The sequence below is a fragment of the Lycorma delicatula genome, chromosome 1, assembly GCF_047948215.1.
Source record: "Lycorma delicatula isolate Av1 chromosome 1, ASM4794821v1, whole genome shotgun sequence".
In the NCBI taxonomy this organism is placed as follows: domain Eukaryota; kingdom Metazoa; phylum Arthropoda; class Insecta; order Hemiptera; family Fulgoridae; genus Lycorma; species Lycorma delicatula.
The window spans coordinates 249,756,967-249,784,746 of record NC_134455.1 but is presented as its reverse complement, the minus strand read 5'-3'; the positions used below and the strand labels follow the sequence as shown (position 1 = coordinate 249,784,746).

Below are 27,780 nucleotides of genomic sequence, written 5' to 3'. Positions count from 1 at the left end.
TTAGCGTGTATATTTTACCTATATTTCCAGACAAAGTGAGTTGAGTGCTTTTGTTAGCAAAAACAATGCAAGATGAAATATAATTACATTATAGTATTACATCTACACGTTTTGTTTTGTCATTTGGCATTCAAAGTTTCTAAAAACAGGTATTATTATTTTTTGTTTTGTTTTGTGTTTTACGGACATTGACTTCTAAGGTTATTGCCCTCGTCACATTCTTAAAAAGAGGTTAATATCACCATCAGGTTCGTCATATGTAAGGGTGTAAAGGGCCCTTACATTTTTATTCACAAAACATTAATCCATAACAATAAAGAAACAACACTTATGGGGTATAAAGGGTCCTGATCATAAAATTTGAGAAAATATCACATAGAACATTAATGGAAAATATAAGTCTTTACAATACCATTATCTCCTTCTACCTGTCTTATTTATTTATTTATTTAAGCACCCTTGGTGCGACCAGAACCGCCGTTAAGCAGCATATCAGTCACCTCAGGATGCCGTGGCAGTTGACTCCTGCCTATAAACAGTCCTGTAGGACGTAACCCATCAGGATCCTCCCAGCGTCATTAGAGCAATCTGACCAACTGTTCAGTATGCCAAGGGGCCAAATAGCCCCTTGGAAGGGAGGCTGCCTTCCCGGTCCTGACCTACTTGGCTACAGGCATGCATTGTGCCTCACGCCCTCAGTGCACCCTTGAGGGTCCCCCATGCCATCATTGGACACACCCCGACTCCCTGCTCTTGCATGCAGACGAGCCAGGGCAGCCTAGGCAAGAGGGCTACCTCCCATCAGTACACGTGCCACGCTTCGAGACTCCCTTATATATATAAAACTACCTCTTAGAGTTTGTTTAACAAAGCCATTTTTCACTTTTGCAGACTTTTAAGAAGTCTACTGCTGCGTAAATAAGCAACTATTTTTTCTTCATTTCCATTATCCAAAGCAGCAGCAATATCATTTCTTAATAAAACTTCTTTCTGAGGCCCTCAGATATGGTACACTCTTCCATTAGATGCTTCATTTTAGTGTTTTATTACAAACACCACACATTGGTCTCTCTTTGCTGTTTAACAAATATGAATTTTTTATTTGTGTGTGACTGATTTTCTAAGTCTGGTCACAGCCACATGTTCTCGGCGGGTCAACTTCACGTCGCTTTTCATTTATACGGAGAAGTTTTGACTGCGTTTAATTTTGTATTAAGGTTCCTCCAATCAGTATTCCACTTGTTTCTTATTATGTTAGTTAGACAGTTTTTAACATCTGCCACCCCTACAGGAATTGCATCTAAAACATCGCAGACTTTTGCCTTTCTGGCAGCTTCGCCAGCTCGTCCACTTCCTAATCGTTTAATTGTTCGTATCCTGCAGGTGTCCGAAAAATCCAATCCGCCTGGTGACCTAAAGATGGAAACAGGTCCAAAAAGTAATATATCCGAGGAATTTACTCGGAGCGCCCTTAGCCAGCTATATGTATTGTACATAAGTACAGCTATTGCCGCCCTGGACGTGGAACGTAGATGTTGTGGTCCGGACGTGAGGATTACCTTCCTCAGGGCTATTACTATTATTACCCCGGTCTCATTTACGAGACCGCAGCAGGCTGGCGTAGGACTACGATCACGTCAGGGGCGGCGCAGGGGTCGATTCTCAGCCCCGACCTTTGGAACGCCATCTACGATGACTTGCTGAGGCTGGAGATGCCTGAAGAATCGGCCTTGGTTGGGTACGCTGACAACGTTGAGCGCGCCCAACTGAGGCTCAGTCAAGCCATGCACAGAGTCGGTGCCTGGCTGGACGATCATGGATTGTCTCTAGCCCTCAGCAAAACGGAGATCGTAGTTCTCACGAAGAAGCGTATCGACACCCTTCTCTCCCTGCGGGTCGGGGTAGAAGTTGTCGAGACAAAGCCGGCCGCAAAGTACCTCGGTATGATGATTGACCGGAAACTCAGCTTTGCTGAGCAGCTTCGTACAGCCGCCGACAAAGCTGCGAGAGCCGTAACTGCTCTCAGCCGGCTTATGGCGAATGTCGGCGGACCGAAGCCCAGCAGACGGCGATTGCTGATGTCCACGGTGCAGTCCATCCTGTTATAAGGGTCGGAAGTGTGGGCCCAGGCATTAAGAGTTGCGAGAGACCGGAAGCGGCTCGCGCAGGTGCAACGCACCGCAGCCTTGCGAGTCGCTTCCGCGTATCGGACGGTCTCCGAGCCTGCAGTACTTGTGGTCGCCGGCATCATACCCATTGCTACTTTAGCAAGGGAGCGCCAGGTGATCTACAGGAGGCGGCGGGCAGGCGAAGACCGGGTGACCATTGCCAACGAGGAACGCACTCGCACGTTCCTCGCATGGCCAAGAGACCTGGGACCACGAGACCAGAGGACGATGGACCGCAAGGCTTATCCCTCTGGTCAGACCGTGGACGGAGCGACGGCATGGAGAGGTGGAGTACTACATGACCCAATTTTTAACGGATCATGGGTACTTCCGCGCTTACCTACATGTCATAGGGAAAGCGCCATTCCCCGGCTGCCTGTATTGCCCCGGTGTACGGGATAACGCTGAGCACACCTTTTTCAAATGTGCTCGGTGGGCGGCAGATTGAGGAACCTAGAGGCGGATCTCGGAGCACTGAGTCCCCACAACGTGGTTACGATGATGCTCCATGACCTGAGCAGCTGGGAAAGTGTAGCCCGATTCGTCGGCAACATTCTCAGGGCCAAAAAGGTTGACCTGGATAGTCCTGAAAATTAGGTAGCACCTAATCAGGCTGGTATAGGAGGACTCGATCGGAACTAATGTGTTAAACGGTTCCGGGTTGAGTCCTGGTAGAAAGGGGTGTGGTTTTAGTCGGTAGTCTGCTGATAGTGATTGGATAATACCATCAACCATCAGCAGGAGCCCGACACTCTGTGCGTAAATACATTTCCACCTCCCTCCGCAAAAAAAAAAAAAAATTATTATTATTATTCATACAGCATGGTAGTAGTCAAAAATGGAAACAAAGGCTTACTGCATCAGTGTTATGTTTATTCAACACTGAAATGACATTGAATATCATATATTTTATTTATATTCTTTTTAAATTACATGTTGATATTTTTTTGTTTAATAAACTATCAAATTACATGAATGGATCTCAAATTTCAAAACTAGACCACCATTACTAGAATGATGGTACTTTAAAACAGCTCTGTACTTTCACCTTAGCTTAGCTAAATTTGATGAGATATTACTCCATCTTGATAAACCATGGTGACCCACTCTGATGTTAAGAAATCAGGAAATCTCTGTTGTCAAATAAAAAAAATTTCACCAGTATTTATACATATGTTAGGAATAATATTAATATAAGATCATTTTATGACAATTATTGTTATCAAAAAGTATAGTTTTCAGTAATTCCTTTGATGATATCACACACCAATCTATTAGTTCAGTAACAATATATTGCATTTACTGAAGTAAGCCGGAAGGATTTCTGGTTTCAACATTTTTATTTATTAATAATAACATTAAGATGGTATTGTATTTAATAGATTATCCAAAGTCGTTATAAGAGTGTTTGCTTCATCTTTTTTATAAGAACAGTTAGTTAAATATTAAGTGTTCCTTGAATTTCAGTTCCTGAACTACCTGAATCCCATGAAGATGAAACTTTAAAATATAAATAATATTTTGCCAGCAGCATTTTACATAAGTATGTTTTCAATCAGAACATTGCCTCTTGAATGAAAAAGTATCTGCTTCGGTTATCAGAGGATTTTCATACGTTTGATCTCATCAGATGTTTTTTAAATATGAATAATCTTTTACTTAAAAATTATCAACACATTTTCAGATGGTAAAAATTCTGATTTGAAAGTTTTTTTGCATATTTTCTTGTGTGCTTATTGGATTAGTAAGTTCTAAGTAAATTACATTTTCATACTATATTGCTCTTTTTTTCATGACACATAATTTTTCATAAGCCTTTTTAAACCCATATATATTGTTTTAAAAGTCCACATTTTGTTATAATATTATGAAAGTCCATATTTTGTTATAAAAACTCAGGGAAAATTAAAAAAAACAGATATCAAAACAAAATGAATGATCTCCAGTTCAACGTTACCTTAGAAATATCTTATATTGAAGATCTTATCTTACAGGCATGCCAGAATTAGCAATAACCTACACTTAAAAATTCAAAATTCTTCTCCCACACACTTATATTACATACTAGCTACTGGTTAATTTTACTAGTTAGTTAAATTATTTTAGAGTTACTGAATATTCTGTTAAAGAAATAATTTTAAAATAAATTTTAAGACTTTTATTTTAGTGAAAATGATGATAAATTTTTAATTGTTGAATACACTAGAATGCAACTGTTGGAAGTCCAGTTATAATAGTGGAGGCAGTGGATGATGATATTGGCTCAAATGCAGCTGTTAGATACAGATTGAAGCAAGACAATACTGGTGATTGGAGAACGTTTGATATTGACCAGGATTCTGGACTAATTACATTGAAACAGTCACTTGACAGGGAGAGACAAAAAACATATCAGGTGAGCCCGTAATCACTCCTTTGGACTTTTTTCTATTAATTATCCAACTCTCCAGTTTTTAGTTGTTTTACATTATGCCGTTTAGTAATTTGGAAACTTTAAAAGAAAAGAATTAAAGGATAAAAATATAATAGTATATTTCTTATGGGAATTGAACCTACAGCTAGTATGTAGTTCTCAACAATTACTGACTGAAACTACTACACAGTTTACATTTGTAATTCTAAATAAAATAATGGAACCTTAGTTCCATTGAACTAAAGTGTCTCATTGTATATTTGTCAATAATATCATATTTTAGGGGTATTTCATTTTAATTCAACAAATGATTAGTGCATCATCACTGTTTTTCATTTTGATGATATTTGGTATATGATAACTACCCACCTTGTAGTGGCCAAAAAATATATTTTTTTTTATATTTAAAAAAAATTGTTTTCTTGAGTAATAGACTATTTTGTAACTCGCCAATAGGTAGACATTTTCATCACTTTTTCCAAAAGCGGTAGCATTCTTATTTTATATTAAACAGAGGGTCAAAAAGGGCTTTTTGGAAAGAATAAAGATGGAACTTCATCTTAGTATACTCAAAATTCATTACCAAGTGTCCTTCATTAAAAAAACTGGCTGCCAAATCGTAAGATTTTGCAGAAGTCTCATTTTTGGGGCCCATAAACCACATATGGGACAGGTGGCAAAAATCTGAAATGTTTACAGCAGTAAGAACTTTTTATATACTTTAAAACCATATAAAATTTATTTTGTACTCAAAAGGGTTGATGAGTAATGAAGCCCACAAAACCGCTAAAAACACTGTTCCTTCTAACCGTAAACAACATATCCAAAAATACTGATGTGTTTTTTTTTAAGTTATAAAAATTACAACTAAACTCATTAGAATGAATAAATTGATAATTAATAAACAGTCAATTACAAAATGATAAATAATAATTACAAAATGATAAACAATTCAAATACATTAACAAGTTATTCAATTTACTTCTACATTATTTTACTCCTGCTAATGGAAGTTATGAGAATATCTTGCACTTTTTGATAACAAACTTAAGTAACATAACTTGTGCTCCTGCCATTTTTTATTGAGTAGAACTGGTAAGTCCTCATTCATCTTTGGTGTAATGTTGTGTCCTCTTCCAGTAGTTGATAGAAAAAGCTCTGAAGGCATGAGAATCTTTAAAATATTTTCCAGTTGAACCCATGTTTGATTATCCCTCAGTAATTTCTTGAATGCATGAAATATCAGGACCCTGTGGATGGAAAAAGTGTATTCATTATTCCTCTTCATTTTCATGTATTTTGACTTCAATGACTTCGCCTAACCACTTTCCATCATATTCGCAGCAGACATAATTTTTACATTTTGGCTTTGGTAAACCTATAAAGCAATCAGAAACTTTGAAATCAGAAATCAGAATCTTGTGTTCCATTACTAATGTAAATGTTTCTGATTCAGAGGTCGCCCGGACTTTCAGAATACATTTCTGACTTGTTGGAACATAACTGTGAAAGGTTCTTGTTACTGGGATTGTTGTGATTACCTGATAACAAGAACTGAGGTATTCTTCAGTCTCTTAAACATCTTTATTAGAGCAGAAAATAAATGTTATATTTTTAATATTGTCTTTGCAATAATTGTACATTTCAGGTGTAACAACTTGATTGTTGACTTTCCTTTGAAGGCTTGTTTTAGTCACAGTCATTTTACAGTTCCACCAATACCATCACATGGTTCTTTTCCATGGTATGAGGCAAAAAATTGCCATTCAGCTGCAATTTCAAAATCTTCTTGATGGTAGCACAAATTATGATTTTTTTTTGTTTTTATACTGGGCTGAGTAGCCATCAGAAAAATAAAAAAATTGTTTAACCTGTGCTAACAATGTTTTTACTTTATAACTTGCTTTTGGAAGCAGAAGAATGAATGATGTAGTATTGTATTTGAAGTACTTTCGCTCTATAATTTTCCTTCTTCTGTAAAATGTATGTGAGAAATGGATGTACTGTAGCATAAGTTTTTGACCACTGACATGACTGGACAACATCCTGTAAAAAAAGAAAATTTTGAGAGGCCTCCCATTACAATACATTCACCCTACAACAAGTTTTCCTTTCTAATGTTGAGGAAATTAGCTTGTTTCTTTGCAACAAAATGATGACTTTTTAGATTATTTAAATTTTCAGTAAGTTTGTCTAAGTACTCTTGAAATGGAAGAATTTGAGTAGTTAGTTCACAACAGTCAACAGACCCACTGCTTGAAGATAATTTCAGAATCAAAATCATCTCAGCTCTTTTGCAGTAATCTAAGCACTTCATTAGTACCTGTACATTTTTTCTCTGTAACACCATGCACGTTTCATTTTCTATATCACACACCATGGTTGAAAGGAGAATTTTATAATCAAATTTCATTTTTAGAGCAGAAAATGTGAGTGAGTTTTACATAAGATAAGCCTTTTTTGAATATTAATTTTCTTCCCATCAGCTTGTCTTACAGAGACACAATCCTTCTTGCCTGGCATCATTCAGCTGTGCTCATCGTTCTGGTAAAAATCTTGGACACATTTAATAATACTTTCATCAGTTACATGACTGGATTTCTTTTTGCCAATTTGTGGCAAAATTTCCCTTGTTTTAACTAACTATTTGGATTGATGAGCTTAATACTGACTAACACTAAACTCATTTTGAATTTTTTGAATGCTCCAGCTGCTTGGTAATAAACTTAAAATATTAATTTTTTCCTGGGTTGATGTAACTGTTTTCATTTTATCCTTTATTTTAATGATTAATTCTTCAAATTCCCTATCTAAATCAGCATAATTTTGTGGTATTAAACTGGTTTCTTCTGTAAAAATATTTAAATCAGAGGAATCGTTTAATTTCCTTGTAACTGACCCAGCTATTTTTGTAACTTTATTTTTCAAAATTGGTTCCTTTGCTCTGCTCGATAAGGTTTGAACCTTAACAGGGGAAATTCCAAGTGCTGAACAAGCTTTACTCACCCACTCGACTATAACACACTGAGGCTCAAATATATTTTGACATTGCGGTTCGCTTTCTGTATCATCTTGTGTTTTTTCTTGTGTTTTCTTTTTGTTTAAGTATTTTTTTACACAGTGCTCTGCCTGGAATTAATTTTAAATTTGGATTGCTTGTTGAAAGTGTCAAAGATATTTCTCAAAGAGATTTCTTAATGGTTTAATACGACACAGCTAAATAGGTGAGAGCAACTTTTCCTATTAATATGAAAATCTTTATCTAAATATTCAGTTTTTTGAAAAGTACAGATATTTTTTGTTTAGTAAACACGTCTTTGCTGTTCAGTAAACTCTAAAATATCATACAGTACTAAAGATCTATTGTAAGTAAATTTGTGACATACTGTTTCGGTGTGAATGCTAATTGAACACTCTATAGTTCGTTTTTAAAATACAAGGGTAAAATGCAAGGGTTCTTACAATAACAATACAGTTAGTATAAATTATAAAACTACCAATTGCACTTCACTTTATCTTATCCCAGTTTCTCTACAGCGAAAATAAAAATTTCTCTAATTAATAAAATTAAAAATAAAAGATATCGCATAAAAGAGAAGTTCACTGCTAATAAAATTACTTTATAAACAAGTGTACATTACCAAACCACAGTATTAAAACTAGCAACAATACAATATATGAGATTGAAATCAAAACAGTAACTGTTGGGTAATTCAGGATTACCCAAACATTCATGTCCATGCATGTATTCACTTTCGTGTTTAAACATGAGTTTGTGTGTATGAGTCATACTTTAAGCAATAAACTATCTAGAATATAAGCTATGTCATTATATACATATCAAAATATTTTGTATCGTAGCTCTACATTATCGTCTGATAAAATACATGCTGTGAATTTTTTGGATACATTGTTCACATTTAGAAGGAACACTGTTTTTAGTAGTTTTGATGTTCATTACGCGTCAACCCGGTTGAGTAACAAAATAAATTTTATATGGTTTTAAAGTACATAAAAAGTACTTACTCTTGTAAACATTTCAGATTTTTGGCATCTGTCCCACATGTGGTTTTTGGACCCCAGAAATGAGGCATTTTCAAAATCTTAAGATTTGGCGGCCAGTTTTTTTAATGAAGGATTCTTGGTAACAGTCCAGTTTTTTTTTTATAAGTACTACTAGTACATAAGAGTTAAAAGATAAAAAACAGACCTGTTACCTTAGCCCTACATTATTTATTTTGGGTTCAAAATTTGAAAAAACAACAATTTGTAAACGTAACTTCAGTAAACATTACAAGATTTGGTTACATAACAAAATGAATTTTGAGTACACTAAGATGAAGTTCCATCTTTACTCTTTCCAAAAAGCCTTTTTTGATCCTTTGTGCGATATAAAATAAAAATGCTGCAGCTCATGGAAAAAGTGGTGAAAATATTTTTACCTGTTGGCGAGTTAGAAAATAGTCTATTACTCAAGAAAACAATTTTTTTAAATATAAATAAATATTTTTTGGCTATTGCAAGGGGTAGTTATCATATACCAAATATCATCAAAATCAAAAATAGTGATGCAATAAAATTTTTGAATATTTGATGAATTAAAATGGAATACCCCTTTAGGAAGTGGGTAGATTCCACCTCGCTGTACAACCAAGTATAAGTAGTCCTTTCACACATATTGTCAATAATATATGCCAATTTTCAGGGGTTTTCTGCACAGTCAATTAAGTTAAAGACAACTTGATGAGGAGAAAAACAAAGCCGCTGTAAGTTATTATTAAAAAATGTAGCAAAAAAACTTTTTATTTTTTATCTGTTTCTTTTTGGAGAAACTGAAAAAGCTAGTAGCAATAGCAGAAAAAGCTAATGGGGATACTTCAGAAAAGAATTACAGGAGATCATGTAAATTTGAAAATGTAAATAGAAAATTATCTGTGGGAAAAGTGTGAATTTGCAGTGCAGAAACTCATATCTACAAATGAATGTTACTTTTTGAATAATTTTTATCCCTACACTTTTTAATTAATTTATAACTTGAATCAAGATATTTATTTTTCCCAGGAAAAATAAACAGGTGGTTGAATTTCTCTTTTGTAATTCGAAACAGTGTGTCACACATAATTACATTTTTTTAAATTCTGGACAAAAACTAATCTTATTATTACTTTAATCATAATACACCAGAAAGAGGATCATGTGTTTGAGTGGTATGTTTGTGCTTCTATAACTTCAAAGTAATTCACTGATTCTCATGAGATAGTTTTCCTTAAACTCATCTCAATTGTTACATAAGTTACATAAGATATATACCCAGTTTCAAGTAAGTAAACTCTCAGATGATGTACAGTATGACATTTTCTCTGAGTCAAAAATTAAAACTGTTTGAAACTCAAGTTTTAGAAGTAATTAAGTTTCAAAAATCAAATGAAAGTGATTGAAAAGCAGTTTTAGAAGTATAACATAAATTATTTCCTTAAATTGTTGACAACTCTCTTTCTTTTAAATGGCCTAATATTTTTCACACTATTGACTGATGACATGAGATTATCAAGATCTTCATTATTTAGGATATCATTAGCTTGATGATAATCATACTCATTATCATCATAATCATCATCATCAGAGAAACTAATAGGCCTACCAGTTGGAGTAGATTCAGTATAATCAGGATCACAATCAGAATCATCTAACTCCCCTTCAGTTGCAGAATCAAAAATAGGTCCAACTATTTTTTAAGAAAGCAATTTGAATATTTGAATTGTTTTACTGGCCGTAAGTAAAAGAATTTTCTAAATCAGAATCGAATAATTCTGAATCAGATTCCATGAGAACTTCATTTACTAAGCTGACAGTTTTTTTATCATGTATCTCATCCATTATAACAATATAGAACAAGAACTAAAAAAATTGTACGACATCTGTCAATTTACACTAATACAAAATAATAACAGAAAAATTTACACAAAGTAACAACAAGAAAGTGTACATGGAGTAGGAGCTACTAAACAAAAATATTCATAGTCAGTAGTCAGTAATAAAACACGTAAGAAATTTTTAAAAAAAACATGCATAATTACAAAACATATGTAATTATACACGTCTTTGTTATTACAAAACAAGAATTCTCAATCTTCTAATCTACCATAAAACACAATAAGCAACGACATAAAGAAAAAACTTACTGCAGTAAACTGCAAAATACAAGCCTCATGAATGAAACTCGATTGTAATCAACACATATAACCCCAATCTGCAAATAGTTTGTTTTTCTTGTATAATTTCAAAACTCCTTGCCAGAGCTTAGTGATAACAGAATGACTTGAACTAAATTATTCAATGAATGATTTACAAAACCCTTCTTTTTTTTTTGTCTTCAGTCATTTGACTGGTTTGATGCAGCTCTCCAAGATTCCCTATCTAGTGCTAGTCGTTTCATTTCAGTATACCCTCTACATCCTACATCCCTAACAATTTGTTTTACATATTCCAAACGTGGCCTGCCTACACAATTTTTTCCATCTACTTGTCCTTCCAATATTAAAGCGACTATTCCAGGATGCCTTAGTATGTGGCCTATAAGTCTGTCTCTTCTTTTAACTATATTTTTCCAAATGCTTCTTTCTTCATCTATTTGCCGCAATACCTCTTCATTTGTCACTTTATCCACCCATCTGATTTTTAACATTCTCCTATAGCACCACATTTCAAAAGCTTCAAATCTTTTCTTCTCAGATACTCCGATTGTCCAAGTTTCACTTCCGTACAAAGCGACACTCCAAACATATGCTTTCAAAAATCTTTTCCTGACATTTAAATTAATTTTTGATGTAAACACATTATATTTCTTACTGAAGGCTTGTTTCGCTTGTGCTATTCGGCATTTTATATCGCTCCTGCTTCGTCCATCTTTAGTAATTCTACTTCCAAAATAACAAAATTCTTCTACCTCCATAATCTTTTCTCCTCCTATTTTCACATTCAGTGGTCCATCTTTGTTATTTCTACTACATTTCATTACTTTTGTTTTGTTCTTGTTTATTTTCATGCGATAGTTCTTGCGTAGGACTTCATCTATGCCGTTCATTGTTTCTTCTAAATCCTTTTTATTCTTGGCTAGAATTACAATATCATCAAAAACTTATAGCATCTTTATCTTTTCACTTTGTACTGTTACTCCAAATATAAATTGTTCTTTAACATCATTAACTGCTAGTTCTATGTAAAGATTAAAAGTAACAGGGATAGGGAACATCCTTGTCGGACCCCCTTTCTTATTACGGCCTCTTTCTTATGTTCTTCAATTATTACTGTTGCTGTTTGGTTCCTGTAAATGTTAGCAATTGTTCTTCTATCTCTGTATTTGAACCCTAATTTTTTTAAAATGCTGAACATTTTATTCCAGTCTATGTTATCGAATGCCTTTTCTAGGTCTATAAATGCCAATTATGTTGGTTTGTTTTTCTTTAATCTTCCTTCTACTATTAATATGAGGCCTAAAATTGCTTCCCTTGTCCCTATACTTTTCCTGAAACCAAATTGGTCTTCTCCTAACACTTCTTCCACTCTCCTCTCAATTCTTCTGTATAGAATTCTAGTTAAGATTTTTGATGCATGACTAGTTAAACTAATTGTTCTGTATTCTTCACATTTATCTGCCCCTGCTTTCTTTGGTATCATGACTATAACACTTTTTTTTAAGTCTGACGGAACTTCCCCTTTTTCATAAATATTACACACCAGTTTCATCCTCCCATTTATCCCATTTCATCCTCCTCAACTTCCTCTTCTTCCTCTATAACACCATTTTCTAATTCATTTCCTCCGTATAACTCTTCAATATATTCCACCCATCTATCGACTTTACCTTTCGTATTATATATCGGTTTACCATCTTTGTTTAACACATTATTAGATTTTAATTTATGTACCCCAAAATTTTCCTTAACTTTCCTGTATGCTCCGTCTATTTTACCAATGTTCATTTCTCTTTCCACTTCTGAACACTTTTCTTTAATCCACTCTTCTTTCGCCAGTTTGCACTTTCTGTTTATAGCATTTCTTAATTGCCGATAGTTCCTTTTACTTTCTTCATCACTATCATTCTTATATTTTCTACGTTCATCCATCAGCTGCAATGTATCGTCTGAAACCCAAGGTTTTCTACCAGTTCTCTTTATTCCGCCTAAGTTCGCTTCTGCTGATTTAAGAATTTCCTTTTTAACATTCTCCCATTCTACTTTTACATTTTCTACCTTATCTTTTTTACTCAGACCTCTTGCGATGTCCTCCTCAAAAATCTTCTTTACCTCCTCTTCCTCAAGCTTCTCTAAATTCCACCGATTCATCTGACACCTTTTCTTCAGGTTTTTAAACCCCAATCTACATTTCATTATCACCAAATTATGGTCGCTATCAATGTCTGTTCCAGGGTAAGTTTTGCAGTCAACAAGTTGATTTCTAAATCTTTGCTTAACCATGATATAATCTATCTGATACCTTGTAGTATCGCCTGGCTTTTTCCAAGTGTATATTCTTCTATTATGATTTTTAAATTGGGTGTTGGCAATTACTAAATTATACTTCGTGCAAAACTCTATAAGTTCGTCCCTTCTTTCATTCCTATTGCCCAGCCCATGTTCACCCACTATATTTCCTTGCTTGCCTTTTCCAATGCTTGCATTCCAATCTCCAACTATTATTAAATTTTCATCTCCTTTTACGTGTTTAATTGCTTCATCAATCTCTGCGTATACACACTCTACCTCATCATCATCATTGGCGCTTGTAGGCATGTAGACGTTAACAATCGTTGTCGGTTTAGGTTTTGATTTTATCCTTATTACAATGATTCTATCGCTATGCGTTTTGAAACACTCTACTCTCTTCCCTATCTTCTTGTTCATTATGAAACCTACTCCTGCCTGCCCATTATTTGAAGCTGAGTTAATTATTCTAAAATCACCTGACCAAAAGTCGCCTTCCTCTTCCCACCGAACCTCACTAATTCCTACTACATCCACATTTATCCTATCCATTTCCCTTTTTAAATTTTCTAGCCTACCAACCTTTTTTAAACTTCTAACATTCCACACTCCGACTCGTAGAATGTTATTTTTTAATTTTCTAGTGACCCCTTCCTTAGTAGTCCCCACCCGGAGATCCGAACGGGGGACTAGTTTACCTCCGGAATATTTTACGAAGGAAGGCGCCTCCATCATTGCTATATGAAAATGCAGAGAGCCACATTTTCTTGGAAAAAAGTAGCTGTAGTTTTCCATTGCTTTCAGCTGCGCAGTACTCAGAGGACTGAGTGATGTTGATATGGCCGTTTAAGTCGTCCTGACCTACGCCCCTAACAACTACTGAAAGAGCTGCTGCCCTCTTTCAGGAATCATTCCTTAGTTTGGCTCTCAACAGATACCTCTCCGATATGGTTGCACCTTCGGTCCAGCTACTCTGTATCCCTGAGCACTCAAGCCCCCTCACCAACGGCAAGGTCTCATGATTCATAGAGGAGGTACAAAACCCTAGACTCTAAAAATAAACCGTGGAAGCTTTTATATAGAATTAAATTCAATGGCTTGAAAGTTTTCGGTTTTTCAGTTGGTATTGAACGTTTTCGGGCTTTGGCTTCAATGTATTAAAATAAGACTTCAAATTTATCTTTTGTAATTTTGTAAAATCAATACTTCAACATTAATAATTTAATTTATATGTAGCTTTTCTCTTTTGGTTTTTATCAATAATAATTTCCGAAATTTACCTTATTTCATCTTAATTTTCATAATACTGATGAGTGAAAATTTATGTAATTTTTTTATTTTTCTATTTTATAAATATTTTCATAACTATTTCTTATACTTTTCCAACTATATTTTCTTTACTTTAATAACTGTTCTTCATGTATAATATTGTTATGGAAGTGTATCAGTTGTCTTCTTCATTAATGATGCTCAAAATTCATGATCTTTAATTTTATTAATGAAAATATTTCAATTGCTGTATGATTTTGTCTGTAAGAGTAACTTATGAATAGCTCTAAAGATTATCAATAGAGAGCTGTTATGTTTTTGTATTGCAGTACATACTAAAAATTAATTAATTCTATTCCTTTTTTCTTAACACCTCATATCTGTACAGCAAGAAGTGTAATCAGACAATGACATAGTTTTATATTTTGACAATATTGTTGAGAAGGTAGGATTATTTGAAGTTTTTTTTTAAACTAAATTGCTGTTTCTAGTTTAATAATTATCATTCAACAAGATGTTACTTTCTTTAGTCTTAGAGGTAAACAATGAAAAGATATATATGATCGTATTCATAACATGAATGCAGATATCAGGTTATCAGTATTTCTTTTGAGGATAATATTGATTGTTAAAAATATTTTATGTACATTACTAAATTAATTATTGATAAATTTTGAGTTTTATCATGATGGATAACGATCTTTTTTTTTTTAATTTACAGTGGTATTTAGGATTATATTTTGAGAAATTTGAGATATCAACTTCTGATTATAATAATAATTATGCATTCAAGAAATTCATGTAATTATATACATTTTAAATTATGCTATTGTTTACTAGTGATTAAATTTAACTTAAGTGGTTTAAATAAACTGTTGTCTTTATTTTGTTACTATTGATTTTTTATTAACAGTATTTTTATGGTATGATTGGAGTTGAAATCATACTAAAAGAGAAACTAGATCTTTAAACTAGAAGAGAAACATATCTAAACATAATCTGAATTGTGGTAATAAATACATATTGGCTTTCAATAATACAGTTCATAATCATTTTATGAAACTTCCTTGCTAAAATGTGCAGACTAAAGTGTTTTCAAAGTTTTTAAAAGATCAAAGAACAATGTTTACCATTTACTGAATTAGCAAAATGTACAATACTGTGAAACTTCTCTTGCATAGCTACAGTATAAACCTAATATTGATATCAATACACACACCATTTTGATGTAGTTGGATCAAACTGAAATTGATCCAATGAAGAACTTCTTTTGTTTACTATTAGAGATATTAATAAGGTAAGAAATTAAATTCGGTTATATAAAAATATTTTTACCTCAGCTATGGATGTCTATAAGAGATAAATATTAGAAACAGCATACTTATATAAGGATTTTCAAAAAGTTGTGAAAATAATAATGTTGCTTTTGTAAATCTTTTAATGTTTGGTAGTGTTTATCAAACAATAAGTTGTGTTAATGTATTTTATATGAATTGGAAAATCATAAAGCCTTGCATTTTGATATACAGTGTTTACTAATATCTAAAGTGGTTTTTTTGTTCAGACAATTGCTTAAATCATCAAAAAATTTATTTTGTTACTGCTGTGTGGTTGCAAATCAAATAAAATCAAGTAGTCTATTACCCAAAATTCCTAATTAAGAAACATCACCAGAACAAAGATAATAATATTACTGTAAGTGTTGAGAAAAAATACAACAAACTACACAATCAAAATTTTATTTATAATGCTTGTACAAAACAATTTTTTTTTGCAATCAAAACTTAATTACTTTTTATTGCTCTTATTAATGTTATTATAAAGTTAAATCAGGTGAAATTACAGACTACCTGTAAAGCTATAGTTGTGTTTATTTTTATAGCAAAAATTAGAATTATAAATGACTATAGAATCCATCAAGTTTTTCTTTGTATATTTCTTCCATTCTTTGTTTTAGTGTTATAACCTTGAATGCGGTGCATTCTGGTGCAATAAGAGATAAGTGAAATAATCAGTGAAAAATGCAAGACTTGTCAGCAATCAAAACTCAAGACCAACTGATCTAGGAGCCAGCAGGCAAACCTCTTTACTTACTAATTGGCCAAATAATTTAGCCAGATGAACCAATGTAATTTAATAAATATTGAGCCAGCCAGTAATAATTAGCTCCAAAAGTCCGTTGGAATAAATTCTATTTTTTTGAGAGAACTATTTAATCGTTAAAAGATATTGATGATAGGAAGGAAATAATTTTATTTTTAATTCTAAATAAACTTTAATTTTGTTGTCAGATAAGAGTAGAAGCGTATGACCATGGGATTCCTACACCACTTTCATCAGATCTTGATTTAACTGTTTATGTCAGAAATATCAATGACTATGAGCCACAGTTTCTGGTAGAAGAGTTTACTGTTAACTTCACTGGTAAGAAAATGTATGTTTTGTTTTATATTATTGTGCAGTTTTGGCTTTTTACCAAGCTTATACCAATCCTTATTCATAATATACATGAAGCTCCTTGATGTTTATTGATTTAGTTCTGTCAGTATGTAAATCTAGTTATGGTAAAAAAACTATAGAATACTCTTTAGAAAGTACTGTGTCAAATTTGCCACTTCTATCTTGAAGTGATTTTTGTATTTTATGGAGCAATATGAGGGGATTTTAAATTTTAATTTGTAAAAATGTATCAAGCTTATACTGAAAATTACATCTGCTAATCTTATCAGTAATATTACTTAAAAATTATTGTTGAACCAATTAAGCCACAAACTAAGCCAGATTTATAATGTGTATAATTTTTGAACAAAAGACCAAGGTCTGTTCATGGAAAACACTTAGCTTGGTTGGAAATTATACTTATTGATGAAATTTTGGATCAAGTTTCTCACTTCAATTATCTGACATGTAATTTTAGCTAAGAAAATGAGAAGGTTAAAAGATTCCCAAAACGTAAGTGAAACAATACTGAGGAACCTAGTAACAAGGTTCTGAAACAAAATAACATTGGACAACAAAATTTTGTTTTTTGTTTGTTACAAAAATCTTAATAGCTGAATCTTAGTATTTTTTACGATGATTTCAAATATGTAAGTAGTTTCTTTCTATCAAGCATAGTTTTTTTGTAATTAACATTTTTTATTGGAAGAAAACAACAATGTGATGACTATAACAATATTATACACCTTTCTACATGCCAAAGATTTGTTTATTTTGGATTATCTGGTATAGTTTGTTGTAGATACATCAGTTTTGAGATTCCAACATTAGTCAGTCAGCATTCTTAGGTTCCATTTTCCCTGATAGCATATTTCCCGGTGAAAGCATTCTCCATGTTCATCATTCACAGCACCAAGATTGTTAGGGAAAAAATCTAGATGAGAATCTAAGATTTGGATCTATAGTGACATATTTCATTCAAGTGCTTTGTAGTTTTTTAGCTTAGTTATGCTGCTGTGTCACTCACACAAGAAGCAACAAAATTTAATACACCCATGTTTCTCTTATGAATCATATCCAATATAAGTTGGATATGATTAGATATGATGTAGTGTAGTTTGACTGCTTTCAAACTACACTTTGAGGAGTCTATAAAAAGATGCCATTCGTCAGGATGGTGCATATGTCCCAAAGCTTCTAGTAAAGATTCCACTGATTCCAGAAAACTACTCTTACTACTCGAACTAGAAAAAAAGTTCAAATTCACACTGCTTGTCAAATAAAACACTTATTTTAATAACAGATTCATCTTCATCCAATTCCCATGTTTTTGGTGGTACTGGAATTGGAAACTGTGGACTGTGAGATACTGGTCTTATACCAGAGGGAATATCAGGATATTTAACAGTATGTCTAGTTTTAGCCCTTAGACCTTTTTAGACCTTATGCCCAGGACCTGTCCTGAACTTTACATCCAAAATGTAGTTCATATGATTTTTTTATTGGTGGAGGTATATTTCACCTCTTGAGACTTTAATGTTATCTCACCACGAATGTAGCAACTGTCTGGATAGTTAATGCAATTGTGTAGCATTTTATATTAAAATGTTTACTGCAATACACTCACAAACACAAATTATAAAACTTTAAACACTTTATATACACATTAATGTAGTATGTACACTGACTTCCTACAGGGAAAAATAAAATCACAAATTGGTAGGAAAAGAAGCTGTATCACTACCCACATGAGTATTTAATGAGTAATTACTGTGTAAATAATATTAAACCTAATAATAATACTTATTTTTCATATTTATTTATCAATTCAGATAAACTATTGTTTATTTAGCAACTTAACTGCTGCAACAAATAAAGTAAATAATATTTTGTACTTGCATTGTTCATGCATTGAAGTTACTGGAAAATAGCAAGGGCAGTTACTAAAAATCTGAGGTTGATAGGGAAATTCTGACTTCATGTTCAGAATCAGTGCCAAAAAAATACATAAGATTCAGTAAATATTGACCATGTAATAAAATCTTTGCTGACCAGTGTAATTTAAAATTTTATAAAACTGTAGCTACTTCTACTTAATAATTCATGTCAGTAACTCTTAAGCATTGACTGCAAACATCAGATTCCTTAGGAAAGTGAAGAACGGATGCAGTCATGTGAATTTAATTTGAAATGATATAAGAATATAATTAACAATCTTTAATACAACACAAATATAGTAAAGTAAGATAAAATGGAACTAACATGTGGAAAGAATGAACTATTACAGAAGCTAGCTAATGAATCCTTTTTTATATCCCAGCTTAAGGAAAAACATGGTTGGCCAAGGAAAAGATGGAGATGATAAATATTGTGAACACCGAACAAGCATTTGTCTAATCACATGTAGAATGAAGAAGATATTTATTGCTAATAGAATTTGTATGGTAACGCTGCATGTAAATAATACATATCATATATTGAAAGTGAATATTGCAGGTATTAATTTAAATAAACAGTTATTGCAGAATGTTAATGTATTTTTCTGCATAATTACTTCAATTTTTTATTTAATGAATTTTATAATTAAATGTTTTTTTAAATTTTGAAAAGCTTACATTTTAGAAATCCTTTTACTGTTAAAAATAAATATATCAGTAAACCCATTACAAAGGTTGTGTCTAATTTGTAAACAATTAGTTTCAATGGTAATTATTTAACTTTTTACAATAAGTATTTTATGTTGATCAAATTCTCATACTTCTCACACTTTATAAGAAAATATTGCTGTAGTGTTTATGTTATTCAAATTGGCCACATTATTAGAGAAGTTGTATTAGTAAAGTCTCTTATTTTCATTAATTTAATCTTTTTATTAGATGACAGGTTGTCATGGGATGATCAAACTGATTTCATTTATAACAAAATCAAGCTGTACTGTTTTATTCTGAAATGCCGTAATAATATGCTATGCTTGTCATGATTGTAAAATTTTTTTTATGCCTAGATATATTCTCATGTAAAGTATGTCATCTCTTGGAGGTCTTTCACAAAATCAGAATGAGTTTTTAAGATACAAAAATGAACTGTCAGATCATTATCTAGTGTCCATATTTATTAAGTGTGAAGGCCTGTATGTAGGAAACTAAATATGAGGGCTGTTTTTTTTTTCAACCTCCGATTATGTATCTAAGTGAAAAATAGATAGGCGGAAGCCAAGTCTGCGTGTCGTGCAATTGTGCCTCCCCCACCTCAACCTTTGCCATTGCCTGCTCCATTGCATCAGTACATTGGCAAGTGTGGTCGTGGGTCAAAACCACGCCAAATGAGAGCATGCCTCTTCATTTTTTCTGATCGCTGTGCATACACAATGTAAAAATTCACAGTAAACTTCCTTTGTTATTCTTGTCCATTGCTCCATTAAGTCCACCAACAAAAAACCTTTATGGTCCCAAAAAACTGTAGCCATTGTTTCCCTGTTGTTCAATGTCTGTTTGGAGAACAGAAACGTTTTCCGCTTGTTTGGAGCAGAAGTATGCATCCACTGCTTAGACTGTTCTTTGGTTTCTGGATTGTCATACTGGATCCAAGTTTCATCGCTAGTAATGATAAACTTTAAAAACTCTTCCCCTTCATTATCGTAACACGTGAGAAACATTAAGGCTAATGCAATTTGCTGTGTTTTATGATCGTCGCTCAACATTTTTGGGACCCAACATGTAAACAGTTTCCGTTATCCTAGGTCTGTAGTCACAATTGTGTACAGAGAAGACATTGAAATTTCTGCGACTTCTGCAGAAAATTTACTTATCGTAAACTTCTGTTTGTCACTGACAAGATCATCAACATTCTCAACCACCTTCTCAAACAATTCAAGTGGGAAGTTTTCGACCATCCACTGTATAGTTCAGACCTAGCACTAGTGATTTTGAAGGCATGGTTGGACAGACAGCACTTCACCCCCAACAAGAAACTTAAGGAGGCTGTCAAGATGTACCTTACCTCACTAGTGGCAAACTTCTTTGAAGAGGGCATTGGAAAGCTGGTGTCATGATATGTGATATGAACTGTTTTTGTATAACTCAACACAATATTTTGGCTTTTGACAAAGAGCATTATAATGCCTCACTGTAATGTTTAATAAATTGCCAAACCATTTAAAAAAATCTTCCCACTAATTTATTTAAAATGCTATTAAAAAATGTTCTTTAATAGAAACAATATAATAATAATAATAATATTTGTTATTATTAATACTAAATATATTTACTATTAATTAATACAAAAAAAAGACAGTTTATCTCATACCACTCAACGTATATATAAATATGAGTTCAAAATAATTTTTAATTGCTGCTTCTAAATTGTGAATTATTTTGTAGCCAGTTTTTATATTTAATATTTATCTCATCATTATTTCATGTGTTTGTATTTAAATATGGGCTTTAAACACATCTATTTTTTATGATTTGTTTTTATATTTATAATTTATATCATACTGACCTATAATACTGTTCTAGTATTTTTATTTTCTCATCATCATAAAGATTTATCTAATGTTATAAACTAGACATACTTCTTTGATACAAGAAATTCTAATAGAATTTAATTTTTGTTATCTTAATTGTTAGAACACTCTGCACCTGGATCTGAGAGACGCCAACTTGTGGAAACAATCGACAAGGATGAAGTGGATGATCTTGATGACCCTCCTACTCCTGTCTGTTATTTTATTGTAGCTGGCAATGAAGAGGGATATTTTGGCATTGAACCTCTGATCCATCAAATAATTGTTTGTATCCTTTAGCTGTTATATTTCTGATCCTTTTACTTATTAATGTTTAGAAACTTAAACACCAAACACAGAGTTGCAGGAAGTTACTGCCAGGTTTCATACTTCATCAAAATTAATGAAACAAATTTATATAAAATTACATTTATATGAAATTACATTAATCATTATTTTATCAGAAATATGTGCTTATAATGCATGGCAAATCCTTCTGTAAACCTTCTAAGTTATTTGCATTGCAAGAATTAACAGTTAAAATGTAATACAGATTAAAGTTGAATGGTGTCATTGATAGTAACATTCAACAAAAGAAAAAAGCATCAAATAACTAACACAATTTATTGTGGAGAAAGTTTCTTATTACCATTACTTCTCTTCTCTATTAATTATTCATTGTGTTATTTGTATTATTGTTTATGGCATACATTCTATATTAAAAAGTAATACTAATGCTGTCAGTACTACATGATTAATAGTAACATTAAAAAAGTGATGTATTTTCTGTATTATCTTCATCATGAAAATTTAGCCAACATAAAATCTTCACTTAAATAGTTGATCTGAAATAATTTTTCTTTACTTTTTTGTTTAAAATAATTTTTTGCAGCATAATACAAGTTTTCTAACAGACTACTACATGCAAATTCTCATAGCAGATGGAAATAATAATGGTCAAGCAGCTTAGAATGTCCATTGATGATTTTATATATTATTTCATTATTCATAATTTGCTTTTTATTGCAATGTTACTTTTATTTATACAAGAAAATTGATTGTTACTACAATATCATTCTTTTTATGTCTATACAGAATGATTCTGGAGGAAAGGGAAATAATTTGGGAATTGACTTTAGAGCCTGAAATAAGAAAAGAGTTCATACAGACATATCAGTAGTTTAGTGATAAATGTGGTAACGTCTCCTTTTACGTTTTTACAGTACAACAATTTAAAAGTTTGTTCATGAAAAATTAAAATATTGTTGATAACATTCTTAACCTTAGCAATTGCTCTTGATCAGGTTTTTTTTAATATTCTGTAATTAAATTTACAAAAATTCAGTCAAGTCGTAATCTACAATTTTTTGGGTAACATATGGACTTGGTCAATTCTCCTTCTTTTTACTCAAGTTCTAGTAGGGAACATGAATACACAATTTTCTAAAAATAAATTAATGTTTGTTTTATTGACAAAAGATAAAAAATATTTTATTATCTATCTTAAATAAATAATGTAAATTAAAATAATCATATTTTTTTTTCAGTCACTTGATGATTTACAACATATCTGGCTCTAGGTTTCTGTTGCTAACTTTTGATGACATTGGAAGTGTCATAAAAACTGTGATATTCTTCTAGTATGATCTTTTAAAGATCAAAATTTTAATTGATCTTTTCCTTTTTTACTGAAAATCACTTCTTTCTTCTGGTATTTTTTAACAGTTGTGAAAATATTGGTGGGCCAGTTTTTTATGCATTCACTTCTTTGTACTCATTAGTGTAATTGTAACTAAATAGAATTGTTTCTTCCTTTTCTTTTTCCATTTCATTCTTTTAATCTTTAACCATATTACTTGGTTGTCCTCCAAATTTTTAAATTTATTTTTTATAATTTTTGCTACTAAATTTTTAATGCCAAAAAAGTCATCATATCAGAACTGTTTTGAGATCTAGGTACCTCCCATTTTATTCTTGTTATGCTTTGATCTGGCTATAGCAAAGATATTCAGCCAGTTTTAGATGATATTAACTGGAGGATTTATTTTAGTTGACTCTGTGGCACTATGCATACAATCAACCTCCATGTAAGTGTGCCCCTTTTCAAGAAATTTGTCTTTAATGGTCTTGGAACATAGATTTTTAATCACAAACAATGATGCAGCAACAAACTGTTCTCAGTTCTGGCGCTGCAGGTGTCTGAAAAAAGTGTGACTGGGTCTATTGATTCTAGTAGCATTTTGCGTCAAGAGAATAGTGCTGTACCAATCTCAAAGCTTCCCCTCTACCCGTTTACCTCAGTTCATGACAAACAATATCCCTTAAGTGGAGGAGCTGCTTTGTAAATTGTTAAATTAAATGCTGACAATTTGTAGCTGTAACATGTATGAGACACCTGGGAACAAGGTATCTGCAACACATTTTGTAAATCAAATGTTGCTTTTATGACATTTGTATCAACCAGGCAACTTTCCTTGTCAAGTGCTTTGTGTTTTATGGCATATCCTTTTCACTTAATATGTATCTTTCATTGAACTTTGATAACTAGAATTTCCTGGTTGATATTGTACAAACTTTCAGCATCATATTGTTTGGACCGATCCTGTAAACAAATAAAAACACTGAATTAGCACCCAAACAATACCCCAATTAAACTAATTAAAATTTAGTAAAAAACTAGGCTTAATTAAAGTTAGGTTTCAAAACCAAGTTTAAATAATTAGGCTGGTTGGAATAAAAATCTATGTTTAACTATGTAATAGAAAATCGTTTTCCAGATCTGGATACAATAAATTAAAAGTAGTATAACTGATTTAAACGTGTGAAATAAATTAGGCTTATGTCAACTAACTAAACTTGGTTTAGTTATTAGTCGAATCAAACAAAATTCTGTATGTAGGCCATGAAAAGTTAACATTAGGTTAACCTTATATTTTATTATTACTTACAAGGGTTTACACTGAATTTCTATATTAAAAAACTGACAAAAAACTTGTAACACTTTTCCGTTTATTTATTCTTATTTCTTATAAAGTGGCAAATAATTATACATGACAAAAGTTACCTAAGATATGGTTTTTTTTATGGTGGAGGGATATAAAATTATCATTATATATTTAAATAAACCAAAGAAAGTTTTAAAATTAAAAAAATTGGTTATTTTTATTATTTATTTTTTTCTGCTGCCAAATCTAAAATCACCTTCCAAGAAATTTTGTTAATTTTTCAATATTTACTATATTAAATGAAAGAAACTAAAAAAAATTCCACTAAGAATATGCAGCCAGTAAAAAATTACCTAAGATAAGTTTAAAAAAAGTTAATAAGATAAGTTGAAAATAAAAAGTTACATAAGTAGTCTTTTTTCAGGATGAGAGGGGTAATGATGAAATCCTATAATATTGTTATTATTAAAAACTGTTATTTAAACTTTTAATAATATTAAACTTTAAATAAACCAAAAAAGTTTTGTAAAATTCAAAAAATTGATACTTTTAAACTTTGATTGGCTCTGCCACCCCCAATATTGACCCTAAAGTTTTTTTGTTTTTTTTCGCTTATACTACTACTTTACCTAAGAAGACATAAAATCAGTTAAAAAAATAAGTAATATATAAAAATATAGCTTTTTTAGATTTTTGAGGCAATTAAAAAAAAAAATTATACGATAAGCATGCACGCATGTATAATTAATATAAAGTGGGGTATACTTAATATAAAGTGGGGTTATATTTTTGCAACATTTTGAGAAAATCAACCTCAAAAAACTATTTACCCCACCCGTGGAGATATTGATCCCAAAATTTTACCAATAAACTGCTCCATATGCACAAGTCTGACCAAAATTTCATCAAAATTGGTTAATTGATTTCATCAAAAGTTATTAAGCTTCAAACATGCCAACACATGGTTATATGTATGTACAAACATCATCCGCCCCTACCTTTTTTTTTTGGTTTTTTAGGTTCTTGGGTTATAAAATAGTGAGAAATTAAAAAACCCATACCCAATTTTGAATGATTATATCATACTTTTTGTCTTGCATCAAAGCTCTAGAGCTATGATACCAGGAAAGTTAAATACAAAGGCAAAAGAATATTCATAATCTAAATTTGCTAGTAATCTTTGCTTTGGTGCCTTAATTTAGTTTTGTTTGCTCAAGTTAAAAGTATGAACCAAAGCAAAAATTACAGGAATATGACAACAAAAATATATGTAAATTTTATTTAGATACCCAAGTATTTAACAAAAGATATATCCTTAGCAGATTCTGCTCTAATTTATCTTTATCACATTTAATATTACTGTTTTTTTTTTCTACTATCTGTTTTAGCCAGTAAACTTGCTATAAATATTCCATACGAGTTTGCAACATTATGTTTGTTATGATAACTTGATAAAAATGGCTTCTTTTGTTGAGCTATTTCAAAAATAAAAAAATCATTGTGATAAAACTGATTAAGTAGGACTTGGTCAATTTTACTGTTTTACGGAATATAAACTGTAGAACTCCATGTCTGTTTACCTCTCAGCAGATTTGTTAGTCAGGACTTGATCATTTCCCAAAGATCTGTGAGTTGCCATACTAACATAGTAGGACTTTGCCACTTACTGTTCATTTTGAGGAAAGTGCAATTTTTATAACATGAACTTTGTCAGTTTTACCACTAAGTTCCTGTGGTAAAATTAGGTCATACTGAAATGTTCAATGCATTATGTAAGGAATAAACTTGATGGTTTTAGACCAGAAGTGTACGTTCCACAGTTGTCATGATTTCATTGTAAAACAGAAAATTTCAGTGACGAAAAACAACTTTTTTTTGGGTTTAATTATAATATCTTTATTAAATGACTAATAAATGGATAAATTTTGTTATCAGAACTTGTAGGGAACATAATTTTGAGAAAATTGATGTAATAAAATCTCTTAAAAACAAAATAAAACAAATTTTATTATTAAAAACAAAAAATACCATTTTTCAACAGAAAAATCTTATGAATTTGTAAAAGATAAACAGTTGTTTTAAGAACAATAAATTTAGACCTTTGAAAGCTGGCCTCCATGGCGCAAGTGGTAGTGTCTTGGCCTTTCATCCAGAGGTCCCGGGTTCGAATCCCAGTCAGGCATGGCATTTTCATATGCTACAAAAATTGTCATTCATCTCATCCTTTGAAGCAATACCTAACGATGGTTCCGGAAGTTAGAAAAAAAAAGCCGTTGAAAAATTAGGTTAGGAACAATAACTGTATGCTTCAAAATTAATTTGACTACTACTCCTTGATGTTATAAAATTCTAGTTAATGTTAATAATAAATTTTAGATGATTTTTGTCATAATTAGTTGTTTTTGACATAATTTTGATTGTGTTTAATTATTTTTGGGAATCAAGTTGTGTAGTTTTTGTGTTTTTTATACTCTATAAACTGTACCAACATTTTTCCAATTTTAATCTGAATTCAAAAAAGTGAAATTTTTTTTTTTAAATTCTTTGTTTAGAAAAATGTTGTGAAGAAACACAACATTTTTCAAAACATGCCTGGTATGATTTCTGTATATGGCTTTTGTGATGGAAGTGCTCCAACTGCTGTGGAAGAATACCGACATACGTATTCTTGATGAATAGCTCCTGACTGTATTTTGTAGAAGGTTTAATAATCTTCATGAGAATGTTACACTTTCCAATGCTCGTAGTTCATCTGAACATCAATCTGTACTTAATAATGAAAGATAAAACATTCTTCAGGTGGTACAACTTAGTTCTGTAACAAGCACACAAAGAATTTCTATACAATTTATTATTTCTGAAAATACATTACTGAAAACATTACATGCTCACAGACTGCACCCTTATCATGTTCAGAAAGCTCAGCACCTCTACCTTGGTGACCCAGCCAGACAACCGCAGTTTTATCAGTAGGTTAACAACAATTACCACTTAATTCCATTATACTATTTTCCGATGAAGCTATGTTTACCTGGAATGGCATAAACAACTAATGGAATTCAAATCGGTAGTGTTAAAAAACCCACATGCTGTAGTTGAATCAAATTTCCAGCAACAATTTTCGGTGAATGTTTGGTATGGTACGATTGACAACCAATTAATAGACCCTTTTATACTAGAACAATGCATCATAGAAGAAATTATTTGCAATTTTAAAACAATGAATTTCTTACAGTGCTTGAAAAAAGACACCATACACTTGTTAACTAAACTGTAATGCAAATGTTATTACATTAACTTTAATCATTCTTTTTGTATATAAATTTTCATTTATATATGATTTATGCTCACTAATATCTTTCCAAACAGCATTCATTCTTTAGGATAAAAATGGACTACAAATAGAGAGGGCTTTGAGAGGACTTTGGATACAGACAAAAAGTGCCATGTCATGAAGAACAGGTCAGAATGTCTTGACAATACAAGTTTTTTTTTTATATTCAATCATTAATGACTCAGTAACATCCTGGAAAAAGCTCTAAAGTACTTAGTTACATTT

General features: G+C 31.8%; 1 protein-coding gene across 1 annotated transcript in view; it reads left to right on the top strand.

Annotated features, from left to right (window-relative positions):
* Nucleotides 1–27,780, top strand: part of Cad88C (cadherin 88C) — a 253,672-nt gene that overhangs the window by 197,458 nt on the left and 28,434 nt on the right. The window contains exons 24-26 of the mRNA XM_075375504.1: nt 4,375–4,563; nt 16,625–16,757; nt 21,401–21,561. Of these exons, the coding sequence (XP_075231619.1) occupies nt 4,375–4,563; nt 16,625–16,757; nt 21,401–21,561 (483 nt within the window). The remainder of the gene's footprint in view (nt 1–4,374; nt 4,564–16,624; nt 16,758–21,400; nt 21,562–27,780) is intronic.